General features: G+C 48.2%; 1 protein-coding gene across 8 annotated transcripts in view; it reads right to left on the reverse strand.

Annotated features, from left to right (window-relative positions):
• LOC144770438 (uncharacterized) overlaps nt 1-15,058 on the reverse strand; it is a 776,993-nt gene that overhangs the window by 460,780 nt on the left and 301,155 nt on the right. For all 8 annotated transcript variants that reach the window (XM_078654952.1, XM_078654949.1, XM_078654950.1 and 5 more), the window contains one exon: nt 3,593-3,823. In XM_078654952.1, coding sequence (XP_078511078.1) covers nt 3,593-3,823 — 231 coding nt within the window. The remainder of the gene's footprint in view (nt 1-3,592; nt 3,824-15,058) is intronic.

A 15,058-nucleotide genomic window follows, 5' to 3' on the forward strand; every position in this document is an offset into this window, starting at 1 on the left:
AGGGTGCAGGGGGTGTCACTTTGACACCCTCTAGCACCCCCAAAACGGGTTTGGGTGCCATGTGGCAGGCATACCTGCCCTAAGGGCAGGTCTGCCTGTCATATGGCACAGGTGTGCATGCACACATGTGCATGCACACCAGAATCGGTATTTTACCATCAAATAGTATTTGATGGTAAAATACCGATTTTTTAATGCTTGTGGGACTCAGAAGAGTCCCACCTACATATCAATTGTCCCTATTCCTCAAAAATACCGACTCGGTATTTTACATAATCGGTAAATTTACCTATCGGTAAATTTACCGAGTCTGTAAAATACAGGGCCCTACATCTCAAATTGCATTTACCGGTCGGTAACGGCCGAATTCGGCCGTTACCGACCGGTAAATGCCTACCTACATCTGGCCCTAAAACTTTTAATTTACTTAATAAAATTTGTGCGGCTATTACTTCTGATGGATTATCATCAATGCCAACTATTAATCCGAGACCATTGCTCACAGAGATATTCAAGTGTATTTTATGTATGGTGGCCATCTTGGATCTTTAGTCCAATAGGAGTAGATTAGATTTTGGTCTATGGAGAGGAAGCAAGAAAGCATATATTGAAAGTAAAAACAAAACGCTTTTCAAGCCATCATCCAAGCACTTCAACTTGTTGCTGTGAAATGAGTTTTGTCCTCAAATATGTCACTCCACCTCAATAAACAAATGAATAGACATATTATCCCACTATTAATCTACACAATATTGTTAATCTTGCTCATGGGAAACAAGGTGCATCCTTTACCCAGTGACACCATCTGGCTCATGCCAGCTAACTGTCATCCCTTCCCACTACCACCTCTAGTCTCTATTCATCCCCTTCTTTAAATTGTGTAATACTAAACCATAGCATGTACTGAACTTAGAAATGAAAGTGTGATAAGTGGTATTATAGAGATCTATGTCATCACTATCATATTGCTTGTTGAGGGACTCTGATTAGTGGAGCTCCCTGGTTGCAGTGAGAATGTATGTGCTCAATGTTCAGAGCCTTGAACAGAGCATACCCAGCCCACTCGGGGTGAAAATTGCAAAAAACACAGTTGATGGACAGAATGTAGAACAATGTCATACAATCACCCCAGTAGAAGGATCTGGTCCTAAATCCATCGTTTTTTTGCACTCCACACCACCCTGGGTTAGACACTGGCTATATGCAAATCAGCTCTGACCCTGTGCCTCATGGGAACAGTCCAGTCCGAACTACCAAGCCATGTCTTTCCCAGACCGGAATCAAGCATCCAAGGACCGGTTTCTGGCTATCAGCCTTCATCAGCCTGGATAGCTTGACTCCAGTGGTGTGGAGAGCCTGGGACTCACGTCTGACATACCCAGCCCACTCAGGGTGAAAATTGCAAAAAACACAGTTGATGGACAGAATGTAGAACAATGTCATACATTCACCCCAGTACAAGGATCTGGGCCTAAATCCATCGTTTTTTTGCACTCCACACCACCCTGGGTTAGACACTGGCTATATGCAAATAAGCTCTGACCCTGTGCCTCATGGGAACAGTCCAGTCCGAACTACCAAGCCATGTCTTTCCCAGACCGGAATCAAGCATCCAAGGACCGGTTTCTGGCTATCAGCCTTCATCAGCCTGGATAGCTTGACTCCAGTGGTGTGGAGAGCCTGGGACTCACGTCTGAGCATACCCAGCCCACTCGGGGTGAAAATTGCAAAAAACACAGTTGATGGACAGAATGTAGAACAATGTCATACATTCACCCCAGTACAAGGATCTGGGCCTAAATCCATCGTTTTTTTGCACTCCACACCACCCTAGGTTAGACACTGGCTATATGCAAATCAGCTCTGACCCTGTGCCTCATGGGAACAGATCAGTCCGAACTACCAAGCCATGTCTTTCCCAGACCGGAATCAAGCATCCAAGGACCGGTTTCTGGCTATCAGCCTTCATCAGCCTGGATAGCTTGACTCCAGTGGTGTGGAGAGCCTGGGACTCACGTCTGAGCATACCCAGCCCACTCGGGGTGAAAATTGCAAAAAACACAGTTGATGGACAGAATGTAGAACAATGTCATACATTCACCCCAGTACAAGGATCTGGGCCTAAATCCATCGTTTTTTTTTCACTCCACACCACCCTGGGTTAGACACTGGCTATATGCAAATCAGCTCTGACCCTGTGCCTCATGGGAACAGTCCAGTCCGAACTACCAAGCCATGTCTTTCCCAGACCGGAATCAAGCATCCAAGAACCGGTTTCTGGCTATCAGCCTTCATCAGCCTGGATAGCTTGACTCCAGTGGTGTGGAGAGCCTGGGACTCACGTCTGAGCATACCCAGCCCACTCGGGGTGAAAATTGCAAAAAACACAGTTGATGGACAGAATGTAGAACAATGTCAAATCCGGTCCTTGGATGCTTGATTCCGGTCTGGGAAAGACATGGCTTGGTAGTTCGGACTGGACTGTTCCCATGAGGCACAGGGTCAGAGCTGATTTGCATATAGCCAGTGTCTAACCCAGGGTGGTGTGGAGTGCAAAAAAACGATGGATTTAGGCCCAGATCCTTGTACTGGGGTGAATGTATGACATTGTTCTACATTCTGTCCATCAACTGTGTTTTTTGCAATTTTCACCCCGAGTGGGCTGGGTATGCTCAGACGTGAGTCCCAGGCTCTCCACACCACTGGAGTCAAGCTATCCAGGCTGATGAAGGCTGATAGCCAGAAACCGGTCCTTGGATGCTTGATTCCGGTCTGGGAAAGACATGGCTTGGTAGTTCGGACTGGACTGTTCCCATGAGGCACAGGGTCAGAGCTGATTTGCATCACAAAGAAATTACAAATACTTATTGTTTTGAAATATTTTACAAACCTGTAACAAAAGGCATTTTCATCCAACTTGCTTGTTGATCAATCTGTCTGAAAAGTACAATTATACTTTCCTGTACCAATTCCTGCTTGGTTCTATAAATAAAATACAACTAAAGAAATATTTTTTATACAAACAATTGGTCTGAGTTCAGTCTTTGAGAGTGTGACATAATTTCTTGACTGAGTGTGTACAAGTAATGCTTAACACCATTCTCTGAAGCCTTACTGCTCACTCACAGTACCACAAATAGAGGGTAAGGTATGATCTACTTGTACCTCTTGTACCTCTGTAAGCCTCTGGGGATCCTCTGTGCACATTACACCTTACATTGGTATAGTATATGCAGAGCCGGCTTCCTACACTGATGACAAAGCATTATCAGGTGGAATGGAAATTAAGATTCTGTGATCCCCATTGACTTGTGGATGACAAACAGGCTTGATTGTTCGATTGGGTCCATTCTGAGCCCCACCCTCAACACACTGACAACACATGCAGACATCACCAGATATCCCCTTTGAATTCATGTCTTTGTGTCACATTTCAGTCAACTCAGAAATGCCTACTATGCAGGCAACTATCAATGTCTGTTGTTTTAACCCTAATGATTTACTGGGTCAATCTCAGCATTCTCCAGGCATACTCTAGAGGAAATTAATGTTCTTTACTCTAAAATTAATTTCTAAATCATTCAGTTCATACCTGGCAGAAGTTTGATGAAGCAACGAGTTTGTTTTTCTGGATTCAAAAGGGCGATTCCTGGAATAAGCTTGAACATGTCCACAGTATTCCTATATCCTAGGTCTTTGCTGTACTTTTTTAAGTCTAACGCATATTTCAGCTTAAAATGTGTTGTTAGTGTACAAATCCTTACTCCAGATTTAAATTTTCTGAGACTTGCAATTATCAATTCGCAGACAGACTGAGCAGCACCTGCATGCAAAAATAAGACAATTAATTGCAAATTAGTGAAAGTGTAAGATTATTGCATCTTTTAACTGAAAGAAAATGATCACTACTTATAAGCTTTGTTCTAGTACCCTATGAGGAAACCACAGTTTAAAGTTCAGGATACAACAAATTAACTCAGCAATCAGACTATCAGTTATTCCTACTTCCTAACAGTAAATGGAAGACAGTTGTATGGCACGTCGTGAAGAATATCATACGTTCTGCAGCATGGCTAGTAGGAGGCAGATGAAACTTGATAATATCAGCCCCTTCTGAGGGTGCTCCTGTGTCTCCCTCTAGAAGCCAGAAACTACTTCAAACATGCATCACCCGCAGACACTTCACCTTGGCTTCCTACTTGTCATAAGTGGCAAATCGTGCCCCACAGGAGAAATGAGGGATGCAAATTACAACTACTCCCTAAAATCCCACATATAAAAAATATAAAACACACATCCAAGCCTTCCCTTCTCAAACTCCAAGTCGATGGAAGTGCTTAACTGATCTGTAGCTCAACACCATCCTGCTCTATTTCTGCAGAAGCACGAACACTCACCTATTTATGATCTACATGAAAGACTAACTCCACACCCCCACTCACTGTAACCAAGGATAGTATACTGTAGTTTAACAATCTGGGAATCTCATGGGAATCTCATGAATTATCCTTGCTTTCAGAAGGAGTCGTATTGTCAAGGAGGTGAATTAGATACTTTTGTAAATATACACAAAATTATTTTTGTTATTTGGAGATTGGAAATTGAGCACCGCATTGTGAGGATGAATTAATAAGAATCAGGCAACAGTGAATAATATGGATAAAAAAGACTTAGGCACAGCGGTAAAACAACCTTTGTGTCCACAAAGACAAATTTAGAGTGCTAGTAAATTTCACCTTTAAACCCCTGGAAAATGTTCAGTCTTCAATGAGAAAAGTCTTTAGACGAGACGTTTAAGGATGGTCCCAAACAAGGCAATGGTGACATGATCATTAACCTAAATCATGCCTTTTTAGGGGATGTATGACGTTACAACGCCTACCTTTACAACGCCTACCTTTACATCGTAAGTTTTACAACGCATACATTACAACGCATAATGCTTTTGGGCGCTGGATAGTGAATAGTTTAATTTACTATTCCAACTCCAGTCCCCGTGGATAGTAGGGAAGGTTATTGGATAGTAAATTAACCTATTCCCTATCCTAGAGCGCCCCCGAGCAATGCGTTGTAATAGTTTGCGTTGTGAAAGTTGCGTTGTAATGGTAGTTCGTTGTAAAAGTTTCGTTGTAAAGGTTGTATACCCTTTTTAGGAAGTACACCTAGGGCCCGATGTAGGTATTCTAAATACCGAATTTTACCGATTCGGTATTTAGAAATCAGTACTTCAGATGTAGGTAAGAATTCTGAAAAAAATACAGAATCCTTAATATTCGTTATTACCGAATCGGTAATTGAGATTCAGTAATAACGAATACCTACCCATTCATTCCTATGGGCTTGGAGGCTCATTAGAATGAATGTGAAAACATTTGGTACTACCGATTTGGTATTACCGAATCGGTAATACCGGGAGTTATTTCAAGGGTGCCAGGGTGCACCCCTGAAATGTGCATGTGTGCACACGTGGCACACATGCATGCCCTAAGGGCATGGATGTGTGCCACATGGCACTTCAAAAAAAGCAAGAAAGTGCCTTTTTAAAGGAATTCGGTAATTACCACCAACTTGAAGTTGGTGGTAATTACCGATTCTTTAAGGCCCAAAAGCACTCTTTAATGTGCTTTCTACATTTCATTTAAGGAATCGGTATTACCGATTCCTTAAATGCATGGCCAATAAGGAATCGGTATTAAGGAATCGGTATTTACCAATTGCTTTTTACCGAATCCTTCCCTACATTACAAATGCCTAAATACCGGTCGATAACGGTGGAATTTACCGAATTTTACCGTTACCGACCGGTATTTGGGCCACCTACATCAGGCCCCTAGTCTCTAAAACTCCAATCCCCAAGTCATCAGACTAAACCAACAGAAATGAATGTCAGGCAAAGGCAAATTTAAGAAAATGTGACATCGTGTTAAGAAATCGCAGTGCAAACAGCCAAATATAACAATCATAAATATGCCATAAAGGCATTCTAAAATAGGAGCTGGACTGTACTTATGGTTTGCAATCTCTTCCATTTGGAGGCGTGCAATTGCAGCTATATGCTGGAGTCATAACATCTTTCAGGTCCACACAACAGGACATTAATTCTTCTAGTTGATGCCAATGCATTCTGCACTTAACTTTGTGGATGTTACATCTGTGGCCAAGTCTTGACTAACTGGTAGTCCCAGGAGCAATCTAATACATTTGTTCTCAGCCGTTTTTAAGATTTGAATACTCGCAAACCCCACGTTTCACAGCCAAATAAGGCTGCACTTAGTATGCACAAAAGGTTAGCGGGATGTCCATTTCTTCAAGAAGCTTCCAGAGCGTGGCTCTTGGAACCAGGTCAAAGGGAGTTCATAAATTCTCAAATCAAAGTTTTCCCTTGCTGATTACAGAGGTTTTCCAATGAATGTATGAAAAGCAAAATACCTGTTCTACAGTGCTTACTTTATTCCTAAAACCCACCTGATATTCGGAAAATACATCTTTGTCTAGTATCTACTCTTGGAGATGAGCAAGCACTTGTTTGCAAAATATTTTTTGTATAGCAGCAATCAGTCTAATGGGCCTATAATCGCCAGGGTCACTATGTTGCCCTTTTTTAAAAATAGGTATTATTTCTGCCATTTTCCAGAAGGGTGGGATCTCCATACCTAGAAACATAACATTTCACACGAGGTTAATATATGATCCCCAAATCTCCATGTTGGCCAAATAAAGGCCATTGGGGATCTTATCGTCCCAAGGTCTCTAGCAGCCAAGCAGGGATTAGAAGCTGTGACTGTTTCATCAAGCCCAAATTCCAGGATAGTGGAATCACTACACCTAGTGAGGTCATACTCTAAGGACGGGTCAAGGCCATCCTGGACATGACCACTGTCACCCATATCAAGGTTGCTTGTTTGGTGACCCACTGTAGGGGTTGCACACAGATTTCTAAGTACCTTTTAGGTCCCCGGGTACACACTGAAGCAGTTTTCCAAAAAGCTTTATTATCTTTGGATGACAGAGCGACATTCAGGTTATCCCACAGTGAACTCTCCCATTCTTTTTTTTCCATCACTAGTTCACTCCTATAGCGCAACCTAAACTTCACAAGGGTGTCTCTAGAGTTCGCCTTAGCAGCTTTGAGGAGCTTGGTTTTAGCTTCCTTACATGATTTAATCTACCAAGCTTTCTCCTTAAATTCATTATTCTCTGCTCTCTTCTTGATAGCTAGAGATCCTCTAATCCAAGTGTAGAGCTGGTCACACTCTTCCTGCAGTACCATCTTTCTTTCTTCAGGGACACAAAATCAGCCAATTTCTCTATTACCTCCGTGACCTAAGCAGTGACTCCCTGGGGCACTTCCGGGTTCCTAACCACCCAGTCCCACCAGATATATTTTCCATTGTTAGATTGTGATACCTCCCCCATAACCTGAGAGACTAGGCTCAGAGGCTTAAGGGTCATGCTGCCCTCCAATGTTAGCGACAATGAGTTATGGATACTATTGTTCCTATCCAAACGTCTATATGATGAACGAATAGTCACAGTCTAACATTAATTAGGAAGTAATCTATTCTACTTGAGTGACCTACTTTTTTAAGGTAGCCTTACCCTATCTGTCAGATGGGTTCTTCCATTAGCTGCTCTGCGATCGTGATTGAGCATCTGTGCCATTGCTTGTGCTGTTCTAGCTGTCCACCTAATATGGGAGTTTAATTTGTTGGATCTTCCATTTGGAATCAAATTGTGCGGTCTGCTCTGGGACAAATGCAAGTAAAGGCCCCATTGTGGTGTTGAGATTCCTGACCACTATTGTAATAGGATCCCATTGTGTGTCCCCATCCTCCTTTGCCACCCTCTTGGTAGTCACTTCTTGGGTAGCCCTGCTGGTGGGTTTTTGGGTGGACTCTTCTTTGGCGTGGCACCTTCTCTAGCATATTTACCAAAGAAGGGGGAAAACTTGACGAAAGATGTTCTGATTCAGAAATATGACCAAACACATTAGGGATGGGATTTTAGGGCATATATCTCACACTACTAATAGCCCCTTCTACCTCCCACTGTTGCCCTTCCCTTACAAACGTGCACACTTCGTGGGTGTTGCTTTCCCAGTCTTTTTTTCAAAGTTTTCAACTATGTTTTTGAGGGAGAAAATGTCCTCTTTCAAGCCATTTATACGGTCTAGGAGGATTTCAATAGTTTTCAGACCCCCTCAGTTGGCACCCTCTTTCACTGTAGTACTCTACCAACTGGGAAGCTTCATCATCACAGAGTGCCGAAAAGCAATTTAGGCACTCCACTGTGTGCTTATCATGTTCCTTAGTCGGGATTCCTAAATCTACAACCTCGATGTTGGTCTTCTGCTGGGTACTCTTTTGATTAGCTGGGTCTGCCAGCGATGTAAACAAAAGGGGTATCTCACATAAGGGAGCTCAGGATGGCGGGCGGACTTTGTCTGCCCGCCATCCTTTTGGGGATTGGGACAGCCCGCCGATGCTGCGGGGGTCCCGTCGTTGTCATTAGGATGCGCCCACCACACTGGCGGGCGCATCCTGCATTCCTGACATTGTGGCAGGCGGTGCACTCAGCACCGCCCGCCACAATGCCAGGAAGGCATGTTGTGCACTTCCATGCACAACATGGCAGGCACCGAGCGGTGCCTGCCGTGTTGTGCATGGAACTGCAGGGGAGTACCATAGGTACCCTCCATGTGCACTCTCCACCCCCCTCCCGAATCCCAGGGGGCCCGCTACGGGCCCCCAATTGCGAAAACTGCCTGCCTTTCCATGGCGGAATTTCCGCCACGGAAAGGCACAACCCTGCAGACATGCTAATATGGATGGCAGTGTCATCAAGACACCGCCACCATGTTAGCAGCTTTTCCGCCCGGTCGACTCTTCAACTGGGCGGAAAACCGGTGGACGGTCTTTTCGTCCGCTGGGGTTCCCTCCGCCACGGTAATGTGGCGGGGGGTAATTGCAGAGCGGTCGGAGGTTTTTCGCAGGCGGATTGCCACTGCCAAATGGGCGGTGGTGATCTGCCCGCAATCCTAATGGACCCCTTAGTCCCTAGTTCTAACCTGATGTGGAATCTTTTTTAAGTGGTTTCACTGTTTGAAGTGTTGCACAAATACTTTTATACATTGCCTCTAAAGTAAAGAATGACTGCTCTTTCCAAGCGACAAGAGGGTGAGCACAGGTTATTTTAGGGTGTTCTTGTGCCTAACCCTGACTCGGATTGTGGTTACTGCTTGACCAGGGCTTATACCCTAGTCAACGAGGAACCTAATTTCTAACACTCTTCCTGGTAATTGTAAGCATATTTTCATATTGGTAATTCATTTGCACACCAGGCAAGCTGCAGAGAGAATGACTTACCCTCCAAACTTTGCCTTTCCAGCTCGCCTGGGTCATGCTCATCCTCTTATAGAACAGCAGAACCCAACAGGGGTAGACTTGTAAAAAAAGACCTGGAAAGTTTTGTAAGTTCAGCACCATGTTACACAAAGGGAATAAGCAAGACCAACCTAGAAGAGGTTTAGGTATTCTCCCCTCAAGAACTATTTCAAAACATGGAGTTAAAGCTGAGTTTTTTGCAAATTCTTATAACTGTACCAACTTAGATCATATATTTCAGTGCATGTTCCATATCATAGATGAGTTATCATGATTTGTTTTTCAATTCAATCATTCATTTCTTTCCTTTATTTCGGCTTGATTGAATCATTTGTTTTTCACATCACACTTCATATCACACCTTCCTATTCAATAGGCTATATATAAAATGTCAGTATTATCCAATTTAATAGTTTTCAAATTACTTACCTCAGATATATGGAGGGCCGAGTCAGCCTTGTATGATGAGTTCAAACTTGTGATGTGCAGATTCCGGATTTTTCAGGTACAAGCATTCTAGAACAATGCACGCATCTTCGCATGCAAAGAACAGCAATCATAGGCATGGCGTTGCATTCGGGGCTATTATAAGCAACTGACGTAGTCCTAGTGCTGGGTTGCATAAATCTTGTCAGCCGTTATAAGAGCTACGGTTCCAAATTTGAGACTTTGTAAGAATGCGTCGCAAAATAAGTGGTGGTAACTTTTTCGGAACATCTGTACACATTTTTAGGTCTCGGGTGGCATACTGCGCACATGCGCAGCAAGCTTGCGAGATTTTATGTTTTAAGGAGAACTTCACTAGCGTGGGTTAAGCCCAGCCCCTCTTCTCCATTGGCTGGCCTCCTAAACGGTGGCCAGCTATTGGAGAGGAGGTCCTAGTGACGTTCTCCTTTCTCTTTTAGCCCTGTCCTTTTCAGATTGGGTTCCTTGACTTACTGCTGAAGTAAAAACTTTCTCATCTTCTTTATGGGTCCAGATGGCCCCATAAAGAAGATAAAGAACCTTTTATGCCAGCAGGAAGTCGGGGTGTCCAGTTTGAAAGGGACAGGGCTAAAAGATTAAAGGCTGTGCTTTCCCTCGCTCCGCCGCCCTCTTCCCTCTCCCCCGCCCGTCTTCTCGCCCCCCCCTTCTCTCGGTGCACAGTTTCTGCAGTCCAGTTTCCCCTTTCCTGTGGGTTCTGGCTCTACTCACACACAGCGCTGCCTCTCTTGTCTTTCTGCACCTAGATGTGTTCTTATCTCTGCCCCTTCGCATCAAACATACCCGGTGTGTTTCGTTTGGGCCTGTTTCTGCGCGGTTTTACATACTGTGTTTGAAGCACTGTGCTCCGAACCGGGTGGGTTTCACTGTCAAATGTTAAGAGAAACGCATGAGGGCTCCCCTGGGACAAGGCACGCCTCATTCATTCCAAAACTGTGATCCATCACCCGGTGCAGGGCAGGCGCATTGACCACATGAACCCCGTTACCATATGCTTATTTTATTTTGGAAAATCGAAACACAAAAATGTTAATGCAGTGTTTCAAACCGAGTATGTAACTGACGAAACACCCAGGGCCTCCCCAAGGGAACCGTGAAGCATGTGGACATCACAGAACGCAGGCGAGAGCTCAGTGCGCACAAGCCCTACAACCCTATGCTCCTTCACCTTTGAAAAATCGAAATTAACAATTACACTCACCCTCACACCCTCACACCCCCTCACCCTCACCCTCACACCCCCAACCCTAACACCCCCTCACCCTCACACCCCCTTACCCTCACCCTCACACACCCTCACCCTCACACACCCTCAACCCCCTCACCCTCACACACCCTCACTCACCCTCACACACCCTCACTCACCCTCACACACCCTCACACCCCTCACCCTCACACCCCGTTCACCCTCACACACCCTCACTCACCCTCACACCCTCACACACCCTCTCACCCTTACCCTCACACACCCTCACACACCCTCACTCATCCTCACACACCTTCACTCATCCTCACACACCCTCACACACCCTCATACCCTGACCCTCACACCCCCTCAACCTCACACATCCCTCACACTCACACCACCTCACACTCACACCCCCTCACCCTCACACCTCTTAACCCTCACCCTCACACCCCCATACCCTCACACACCTTCACCCTCACACACCCTGACCCTCATACACCACCTCACCCTCACACCGCCCTCACCCTCAACACCTCACCATCACACCCTCACCCTCACTCACCCTCACACACCCTGACCCTCACACCCTCACCCTCACCCTCAACCTCACACCCCTCTCCCTCACACACCCTCACCAAACACCCTCACACCACCTAACCCTAACCAACCCTCACACCCCTCACCCTCACACACCCTCATCCTCACACCCCCTCACCCTCACACCACCTCACCCACCCTCACACCCTCTCACCCTCACTCACCCTCACACCCTCAACCTCACACCCCTTCACCCTCAAACACCCTAAGCCTCACACACCCTCACACACCCTCACACACCCTCTCACCCTCACACATGCTCACTCACGCTCACCCCCTCACCCTCACACACCCTCACCCTCACACCCCCTCACCCTCACACCCACACCCTTACACCCCTCACCCTCACATACCCTCACCCTCACAACCCTCTCACCCTCACACAACCTCACTAACCCTCACCCTCACATACCCTCTCACCCTCACCCATCCTCTAACCCTCACACAACCTAATACACCCTCACTCACCCTCACACACCCTCTCACCCTCACTCACACTCACCCCCTCACCCTCACACCCACACCCTTATACCCCTCACCCTCACATACCCTCACCCTCACACCCCCTCACCCTCACCCCCCTCACCCTCACTCTCACTCACCCTCACACCCGCTAACCCTCACTCTCTCACTCACCCTTTCACCGTCACACACCCTCACACACCGTCACCCTCACTCCCTCTCACCCTCACACCCTCACACACCCTCACCCTCACCCTCACCCCCCTCACCCTCACTCTCACTCACCCTCACACCCGCTCACCCTCACACACCCTCTCACCCTCACACACCATCACCCTCACACCCTCTCACCCTCACCCTCACATCCCTTCACCCTCTCACCCTCACACACTGTCACACCCCCTCACCCTCTCACCCTCACACCCCCTCAGCCTCTCACCCTCACACCCCCTCACCCTCACCCACCCTCTCACCCTCATACCTTCTCACCCTCACACACACCCTCTCACACCCTCACTCACCCTCACACACCCTCACCCTCACACACCCTCTCACACCCTCTCACACCCTCACACCATCTCACACCCACACACTCCCTCTCACACCCTCACCTACCTTCACACACCCTCTCACCCCCTCACCCTCACACACCCTCACCCTCACACCCTCACTCTAACACCTCCTCACCGTCACACCCCCTCACACCCTCACACACCCTTCCACCCTCACACATCCTCTCCCTCACACACCCTCACCCTCACACACCCTCTCAACAACACACACCCTCACACTCCCTCACCCTCACACCCACCCCTCACCCTCACACACCTACACCCTCACACCCTCACCATCACACCTCCTCATCCTTACCCCCTCACCCTCACCCCCCTCACCCTCACACCCTCATATACCCTCACACACTCATACCCCACTCACCCTTACCCTCACACCCTCACCCTCATGCCCCCTCACACCCTCACCCTCAGACCCCCTCACCCTCACACCCTCACACACTCACACACCCTCACACCCCCTCACCCTCACACCCCCTCACCCCATCCCCCTCACCCTCACACCTCCTCACCCTCACACCCTGTCACCCTCACACCCTCACACACCTTCACCCTCACACCCCGTCAGCCTCTCACCCTCACACCCCCTCACCCTCACACACCTTCATACCCCCTCACCCTCACACACCCTCTCACACCCTCTCACACCCTCACTCACCCTTACACACGCTCACCCTCACACACTCTCTCACCCCACACACCCTCACACCCTCTCACACCCACACACACCCTCTCACACCCTCACCCACCTTCACACACCCTCTCACCCCTCACCCTCACACACCCCCACCCTCACACCCTCTCACCCTCAGACCATCACCCTCACACACCCTCTCACCCTCACTCACCCTCACACACCCTCACTCACCCTCACACACCCTCACTCACCCTCACACACCCTCACACACCCTCACACACTCTCTCACCTTCACACACCCTCTCACCCTCACCCTCATACACACCCTCACCCTCACACACCTACACCCTCACACCCTCTCACCCTAACCCTCACACCCTCATCCTCACACACCCTCACACCCCCCTCACCCTTACCCTCACCCTCATGCCCCCTCTCACCCTCACCCTTACCCTCACCCTCACATCCTCACCCTCACACACTCACACACCCTCACACACCCCCACCCTCAAACCCCCTCACCCTCACCCCCCCTCACCCCCAGCCCCCTCACCCCATCCCCCTCACCCTCACACCCCCTCACACCCCATCACCCTCACACCCTCACACACCTTCACCCTCACACCCCCTCAGCCTCTCACCCTCACACCCCCTCACCCTCACACACCCTCTCACCCTCATACCCTCTCACCCTCGCACACCCTCACACACCCTCTCACACCCTCACTCACCCTTACACACCCTTACCCTCACACACCCGCTCACCCTCACACACCCTCACACCCTCACACACCCTCTCACCCTCACACCCTCTCACACCCACACACCCTCTCACACCCTCACCCACCTTCACACACCCCCTCACCCTCTCACCCTCACCCCTTCTCACCCTAAGACCCTCACCCTCGCACACTCTCTCACCCTCACACCATCTCACCCTCACACACCCTCACTCACCCTCACCCTCACACTCTCTCACCCTCACACACCCTCTCAGACTCACCCTCACACACCCTCTCTCCCTCACGCACCCTCATCCCCCTCACCCACCCTCATTCACCCTCACACACCCTCACTCACCCTCACACACCATCTCACCCTCACCCTCACGGACATGGCCTGCATGGGTTGACGACTTCCCTTGTAAACTCCTGGCTCGTGAGGGGAGAGTTGGGCTAGCAAAACAGTTTTACCGCTCTCTGAAAATGCTGCATATTTCACTTGGAGAGCGCGGGGTGTGTTTCGTTCCCACGGTCTCTGAAGTCGTATCTAGGCGATGCAGCTGGTCCATTCTGCTGGGCTGTAGGGGGCGCTGTATTGCGTGCCTTCACTGTTTGCTGTCCCGCCTTCTCGAGGATTATCTCTCTCCATCCAGACATATGTCCCGGATAGCACCCCCTCCTGTTGTCAAACGCTGATTGATCCAAAGTCTAATGGTCCCAATTTACACCTTTGCCTTCACATGTACTGACTAATTTGTGCCCCCCTCTCACTGCTAAATGGAGTACAGCCCCCTCTTACCCTGCAGTGGACGCCTCTCGCCAGTGACCCGGTCACACCCACTTCCTAATCTGCCACAAGGCTTTCTCCCACTGAAGCGTGTGCTCTTCATTTAACACCCCACCCCCACTCTCATATGTTCCAAGTCTTCACCCCTCCCCCCAAAAGAGCAAAGGGATCACTATTCACAGAGTCGCAAATATGCAGAAGGTGGTCGGCACCTTGTCCCCTCCAA

Source organism: Lissotriton helveticus, chromosome 7, assembly GCF_964261635.1.
Source record: "Lissotriton helveticus chromosome 7, aLisHel1.1, whole genome shotgun sequence".
In the NCBI taxonomy this organism is placed as follows: domain Eukaryota; kingdom Metazoa; phylum Chordata; class Amphibia; order Caudata; family Salamandridae; genus Lissotriton; species Lissotriton helveticus.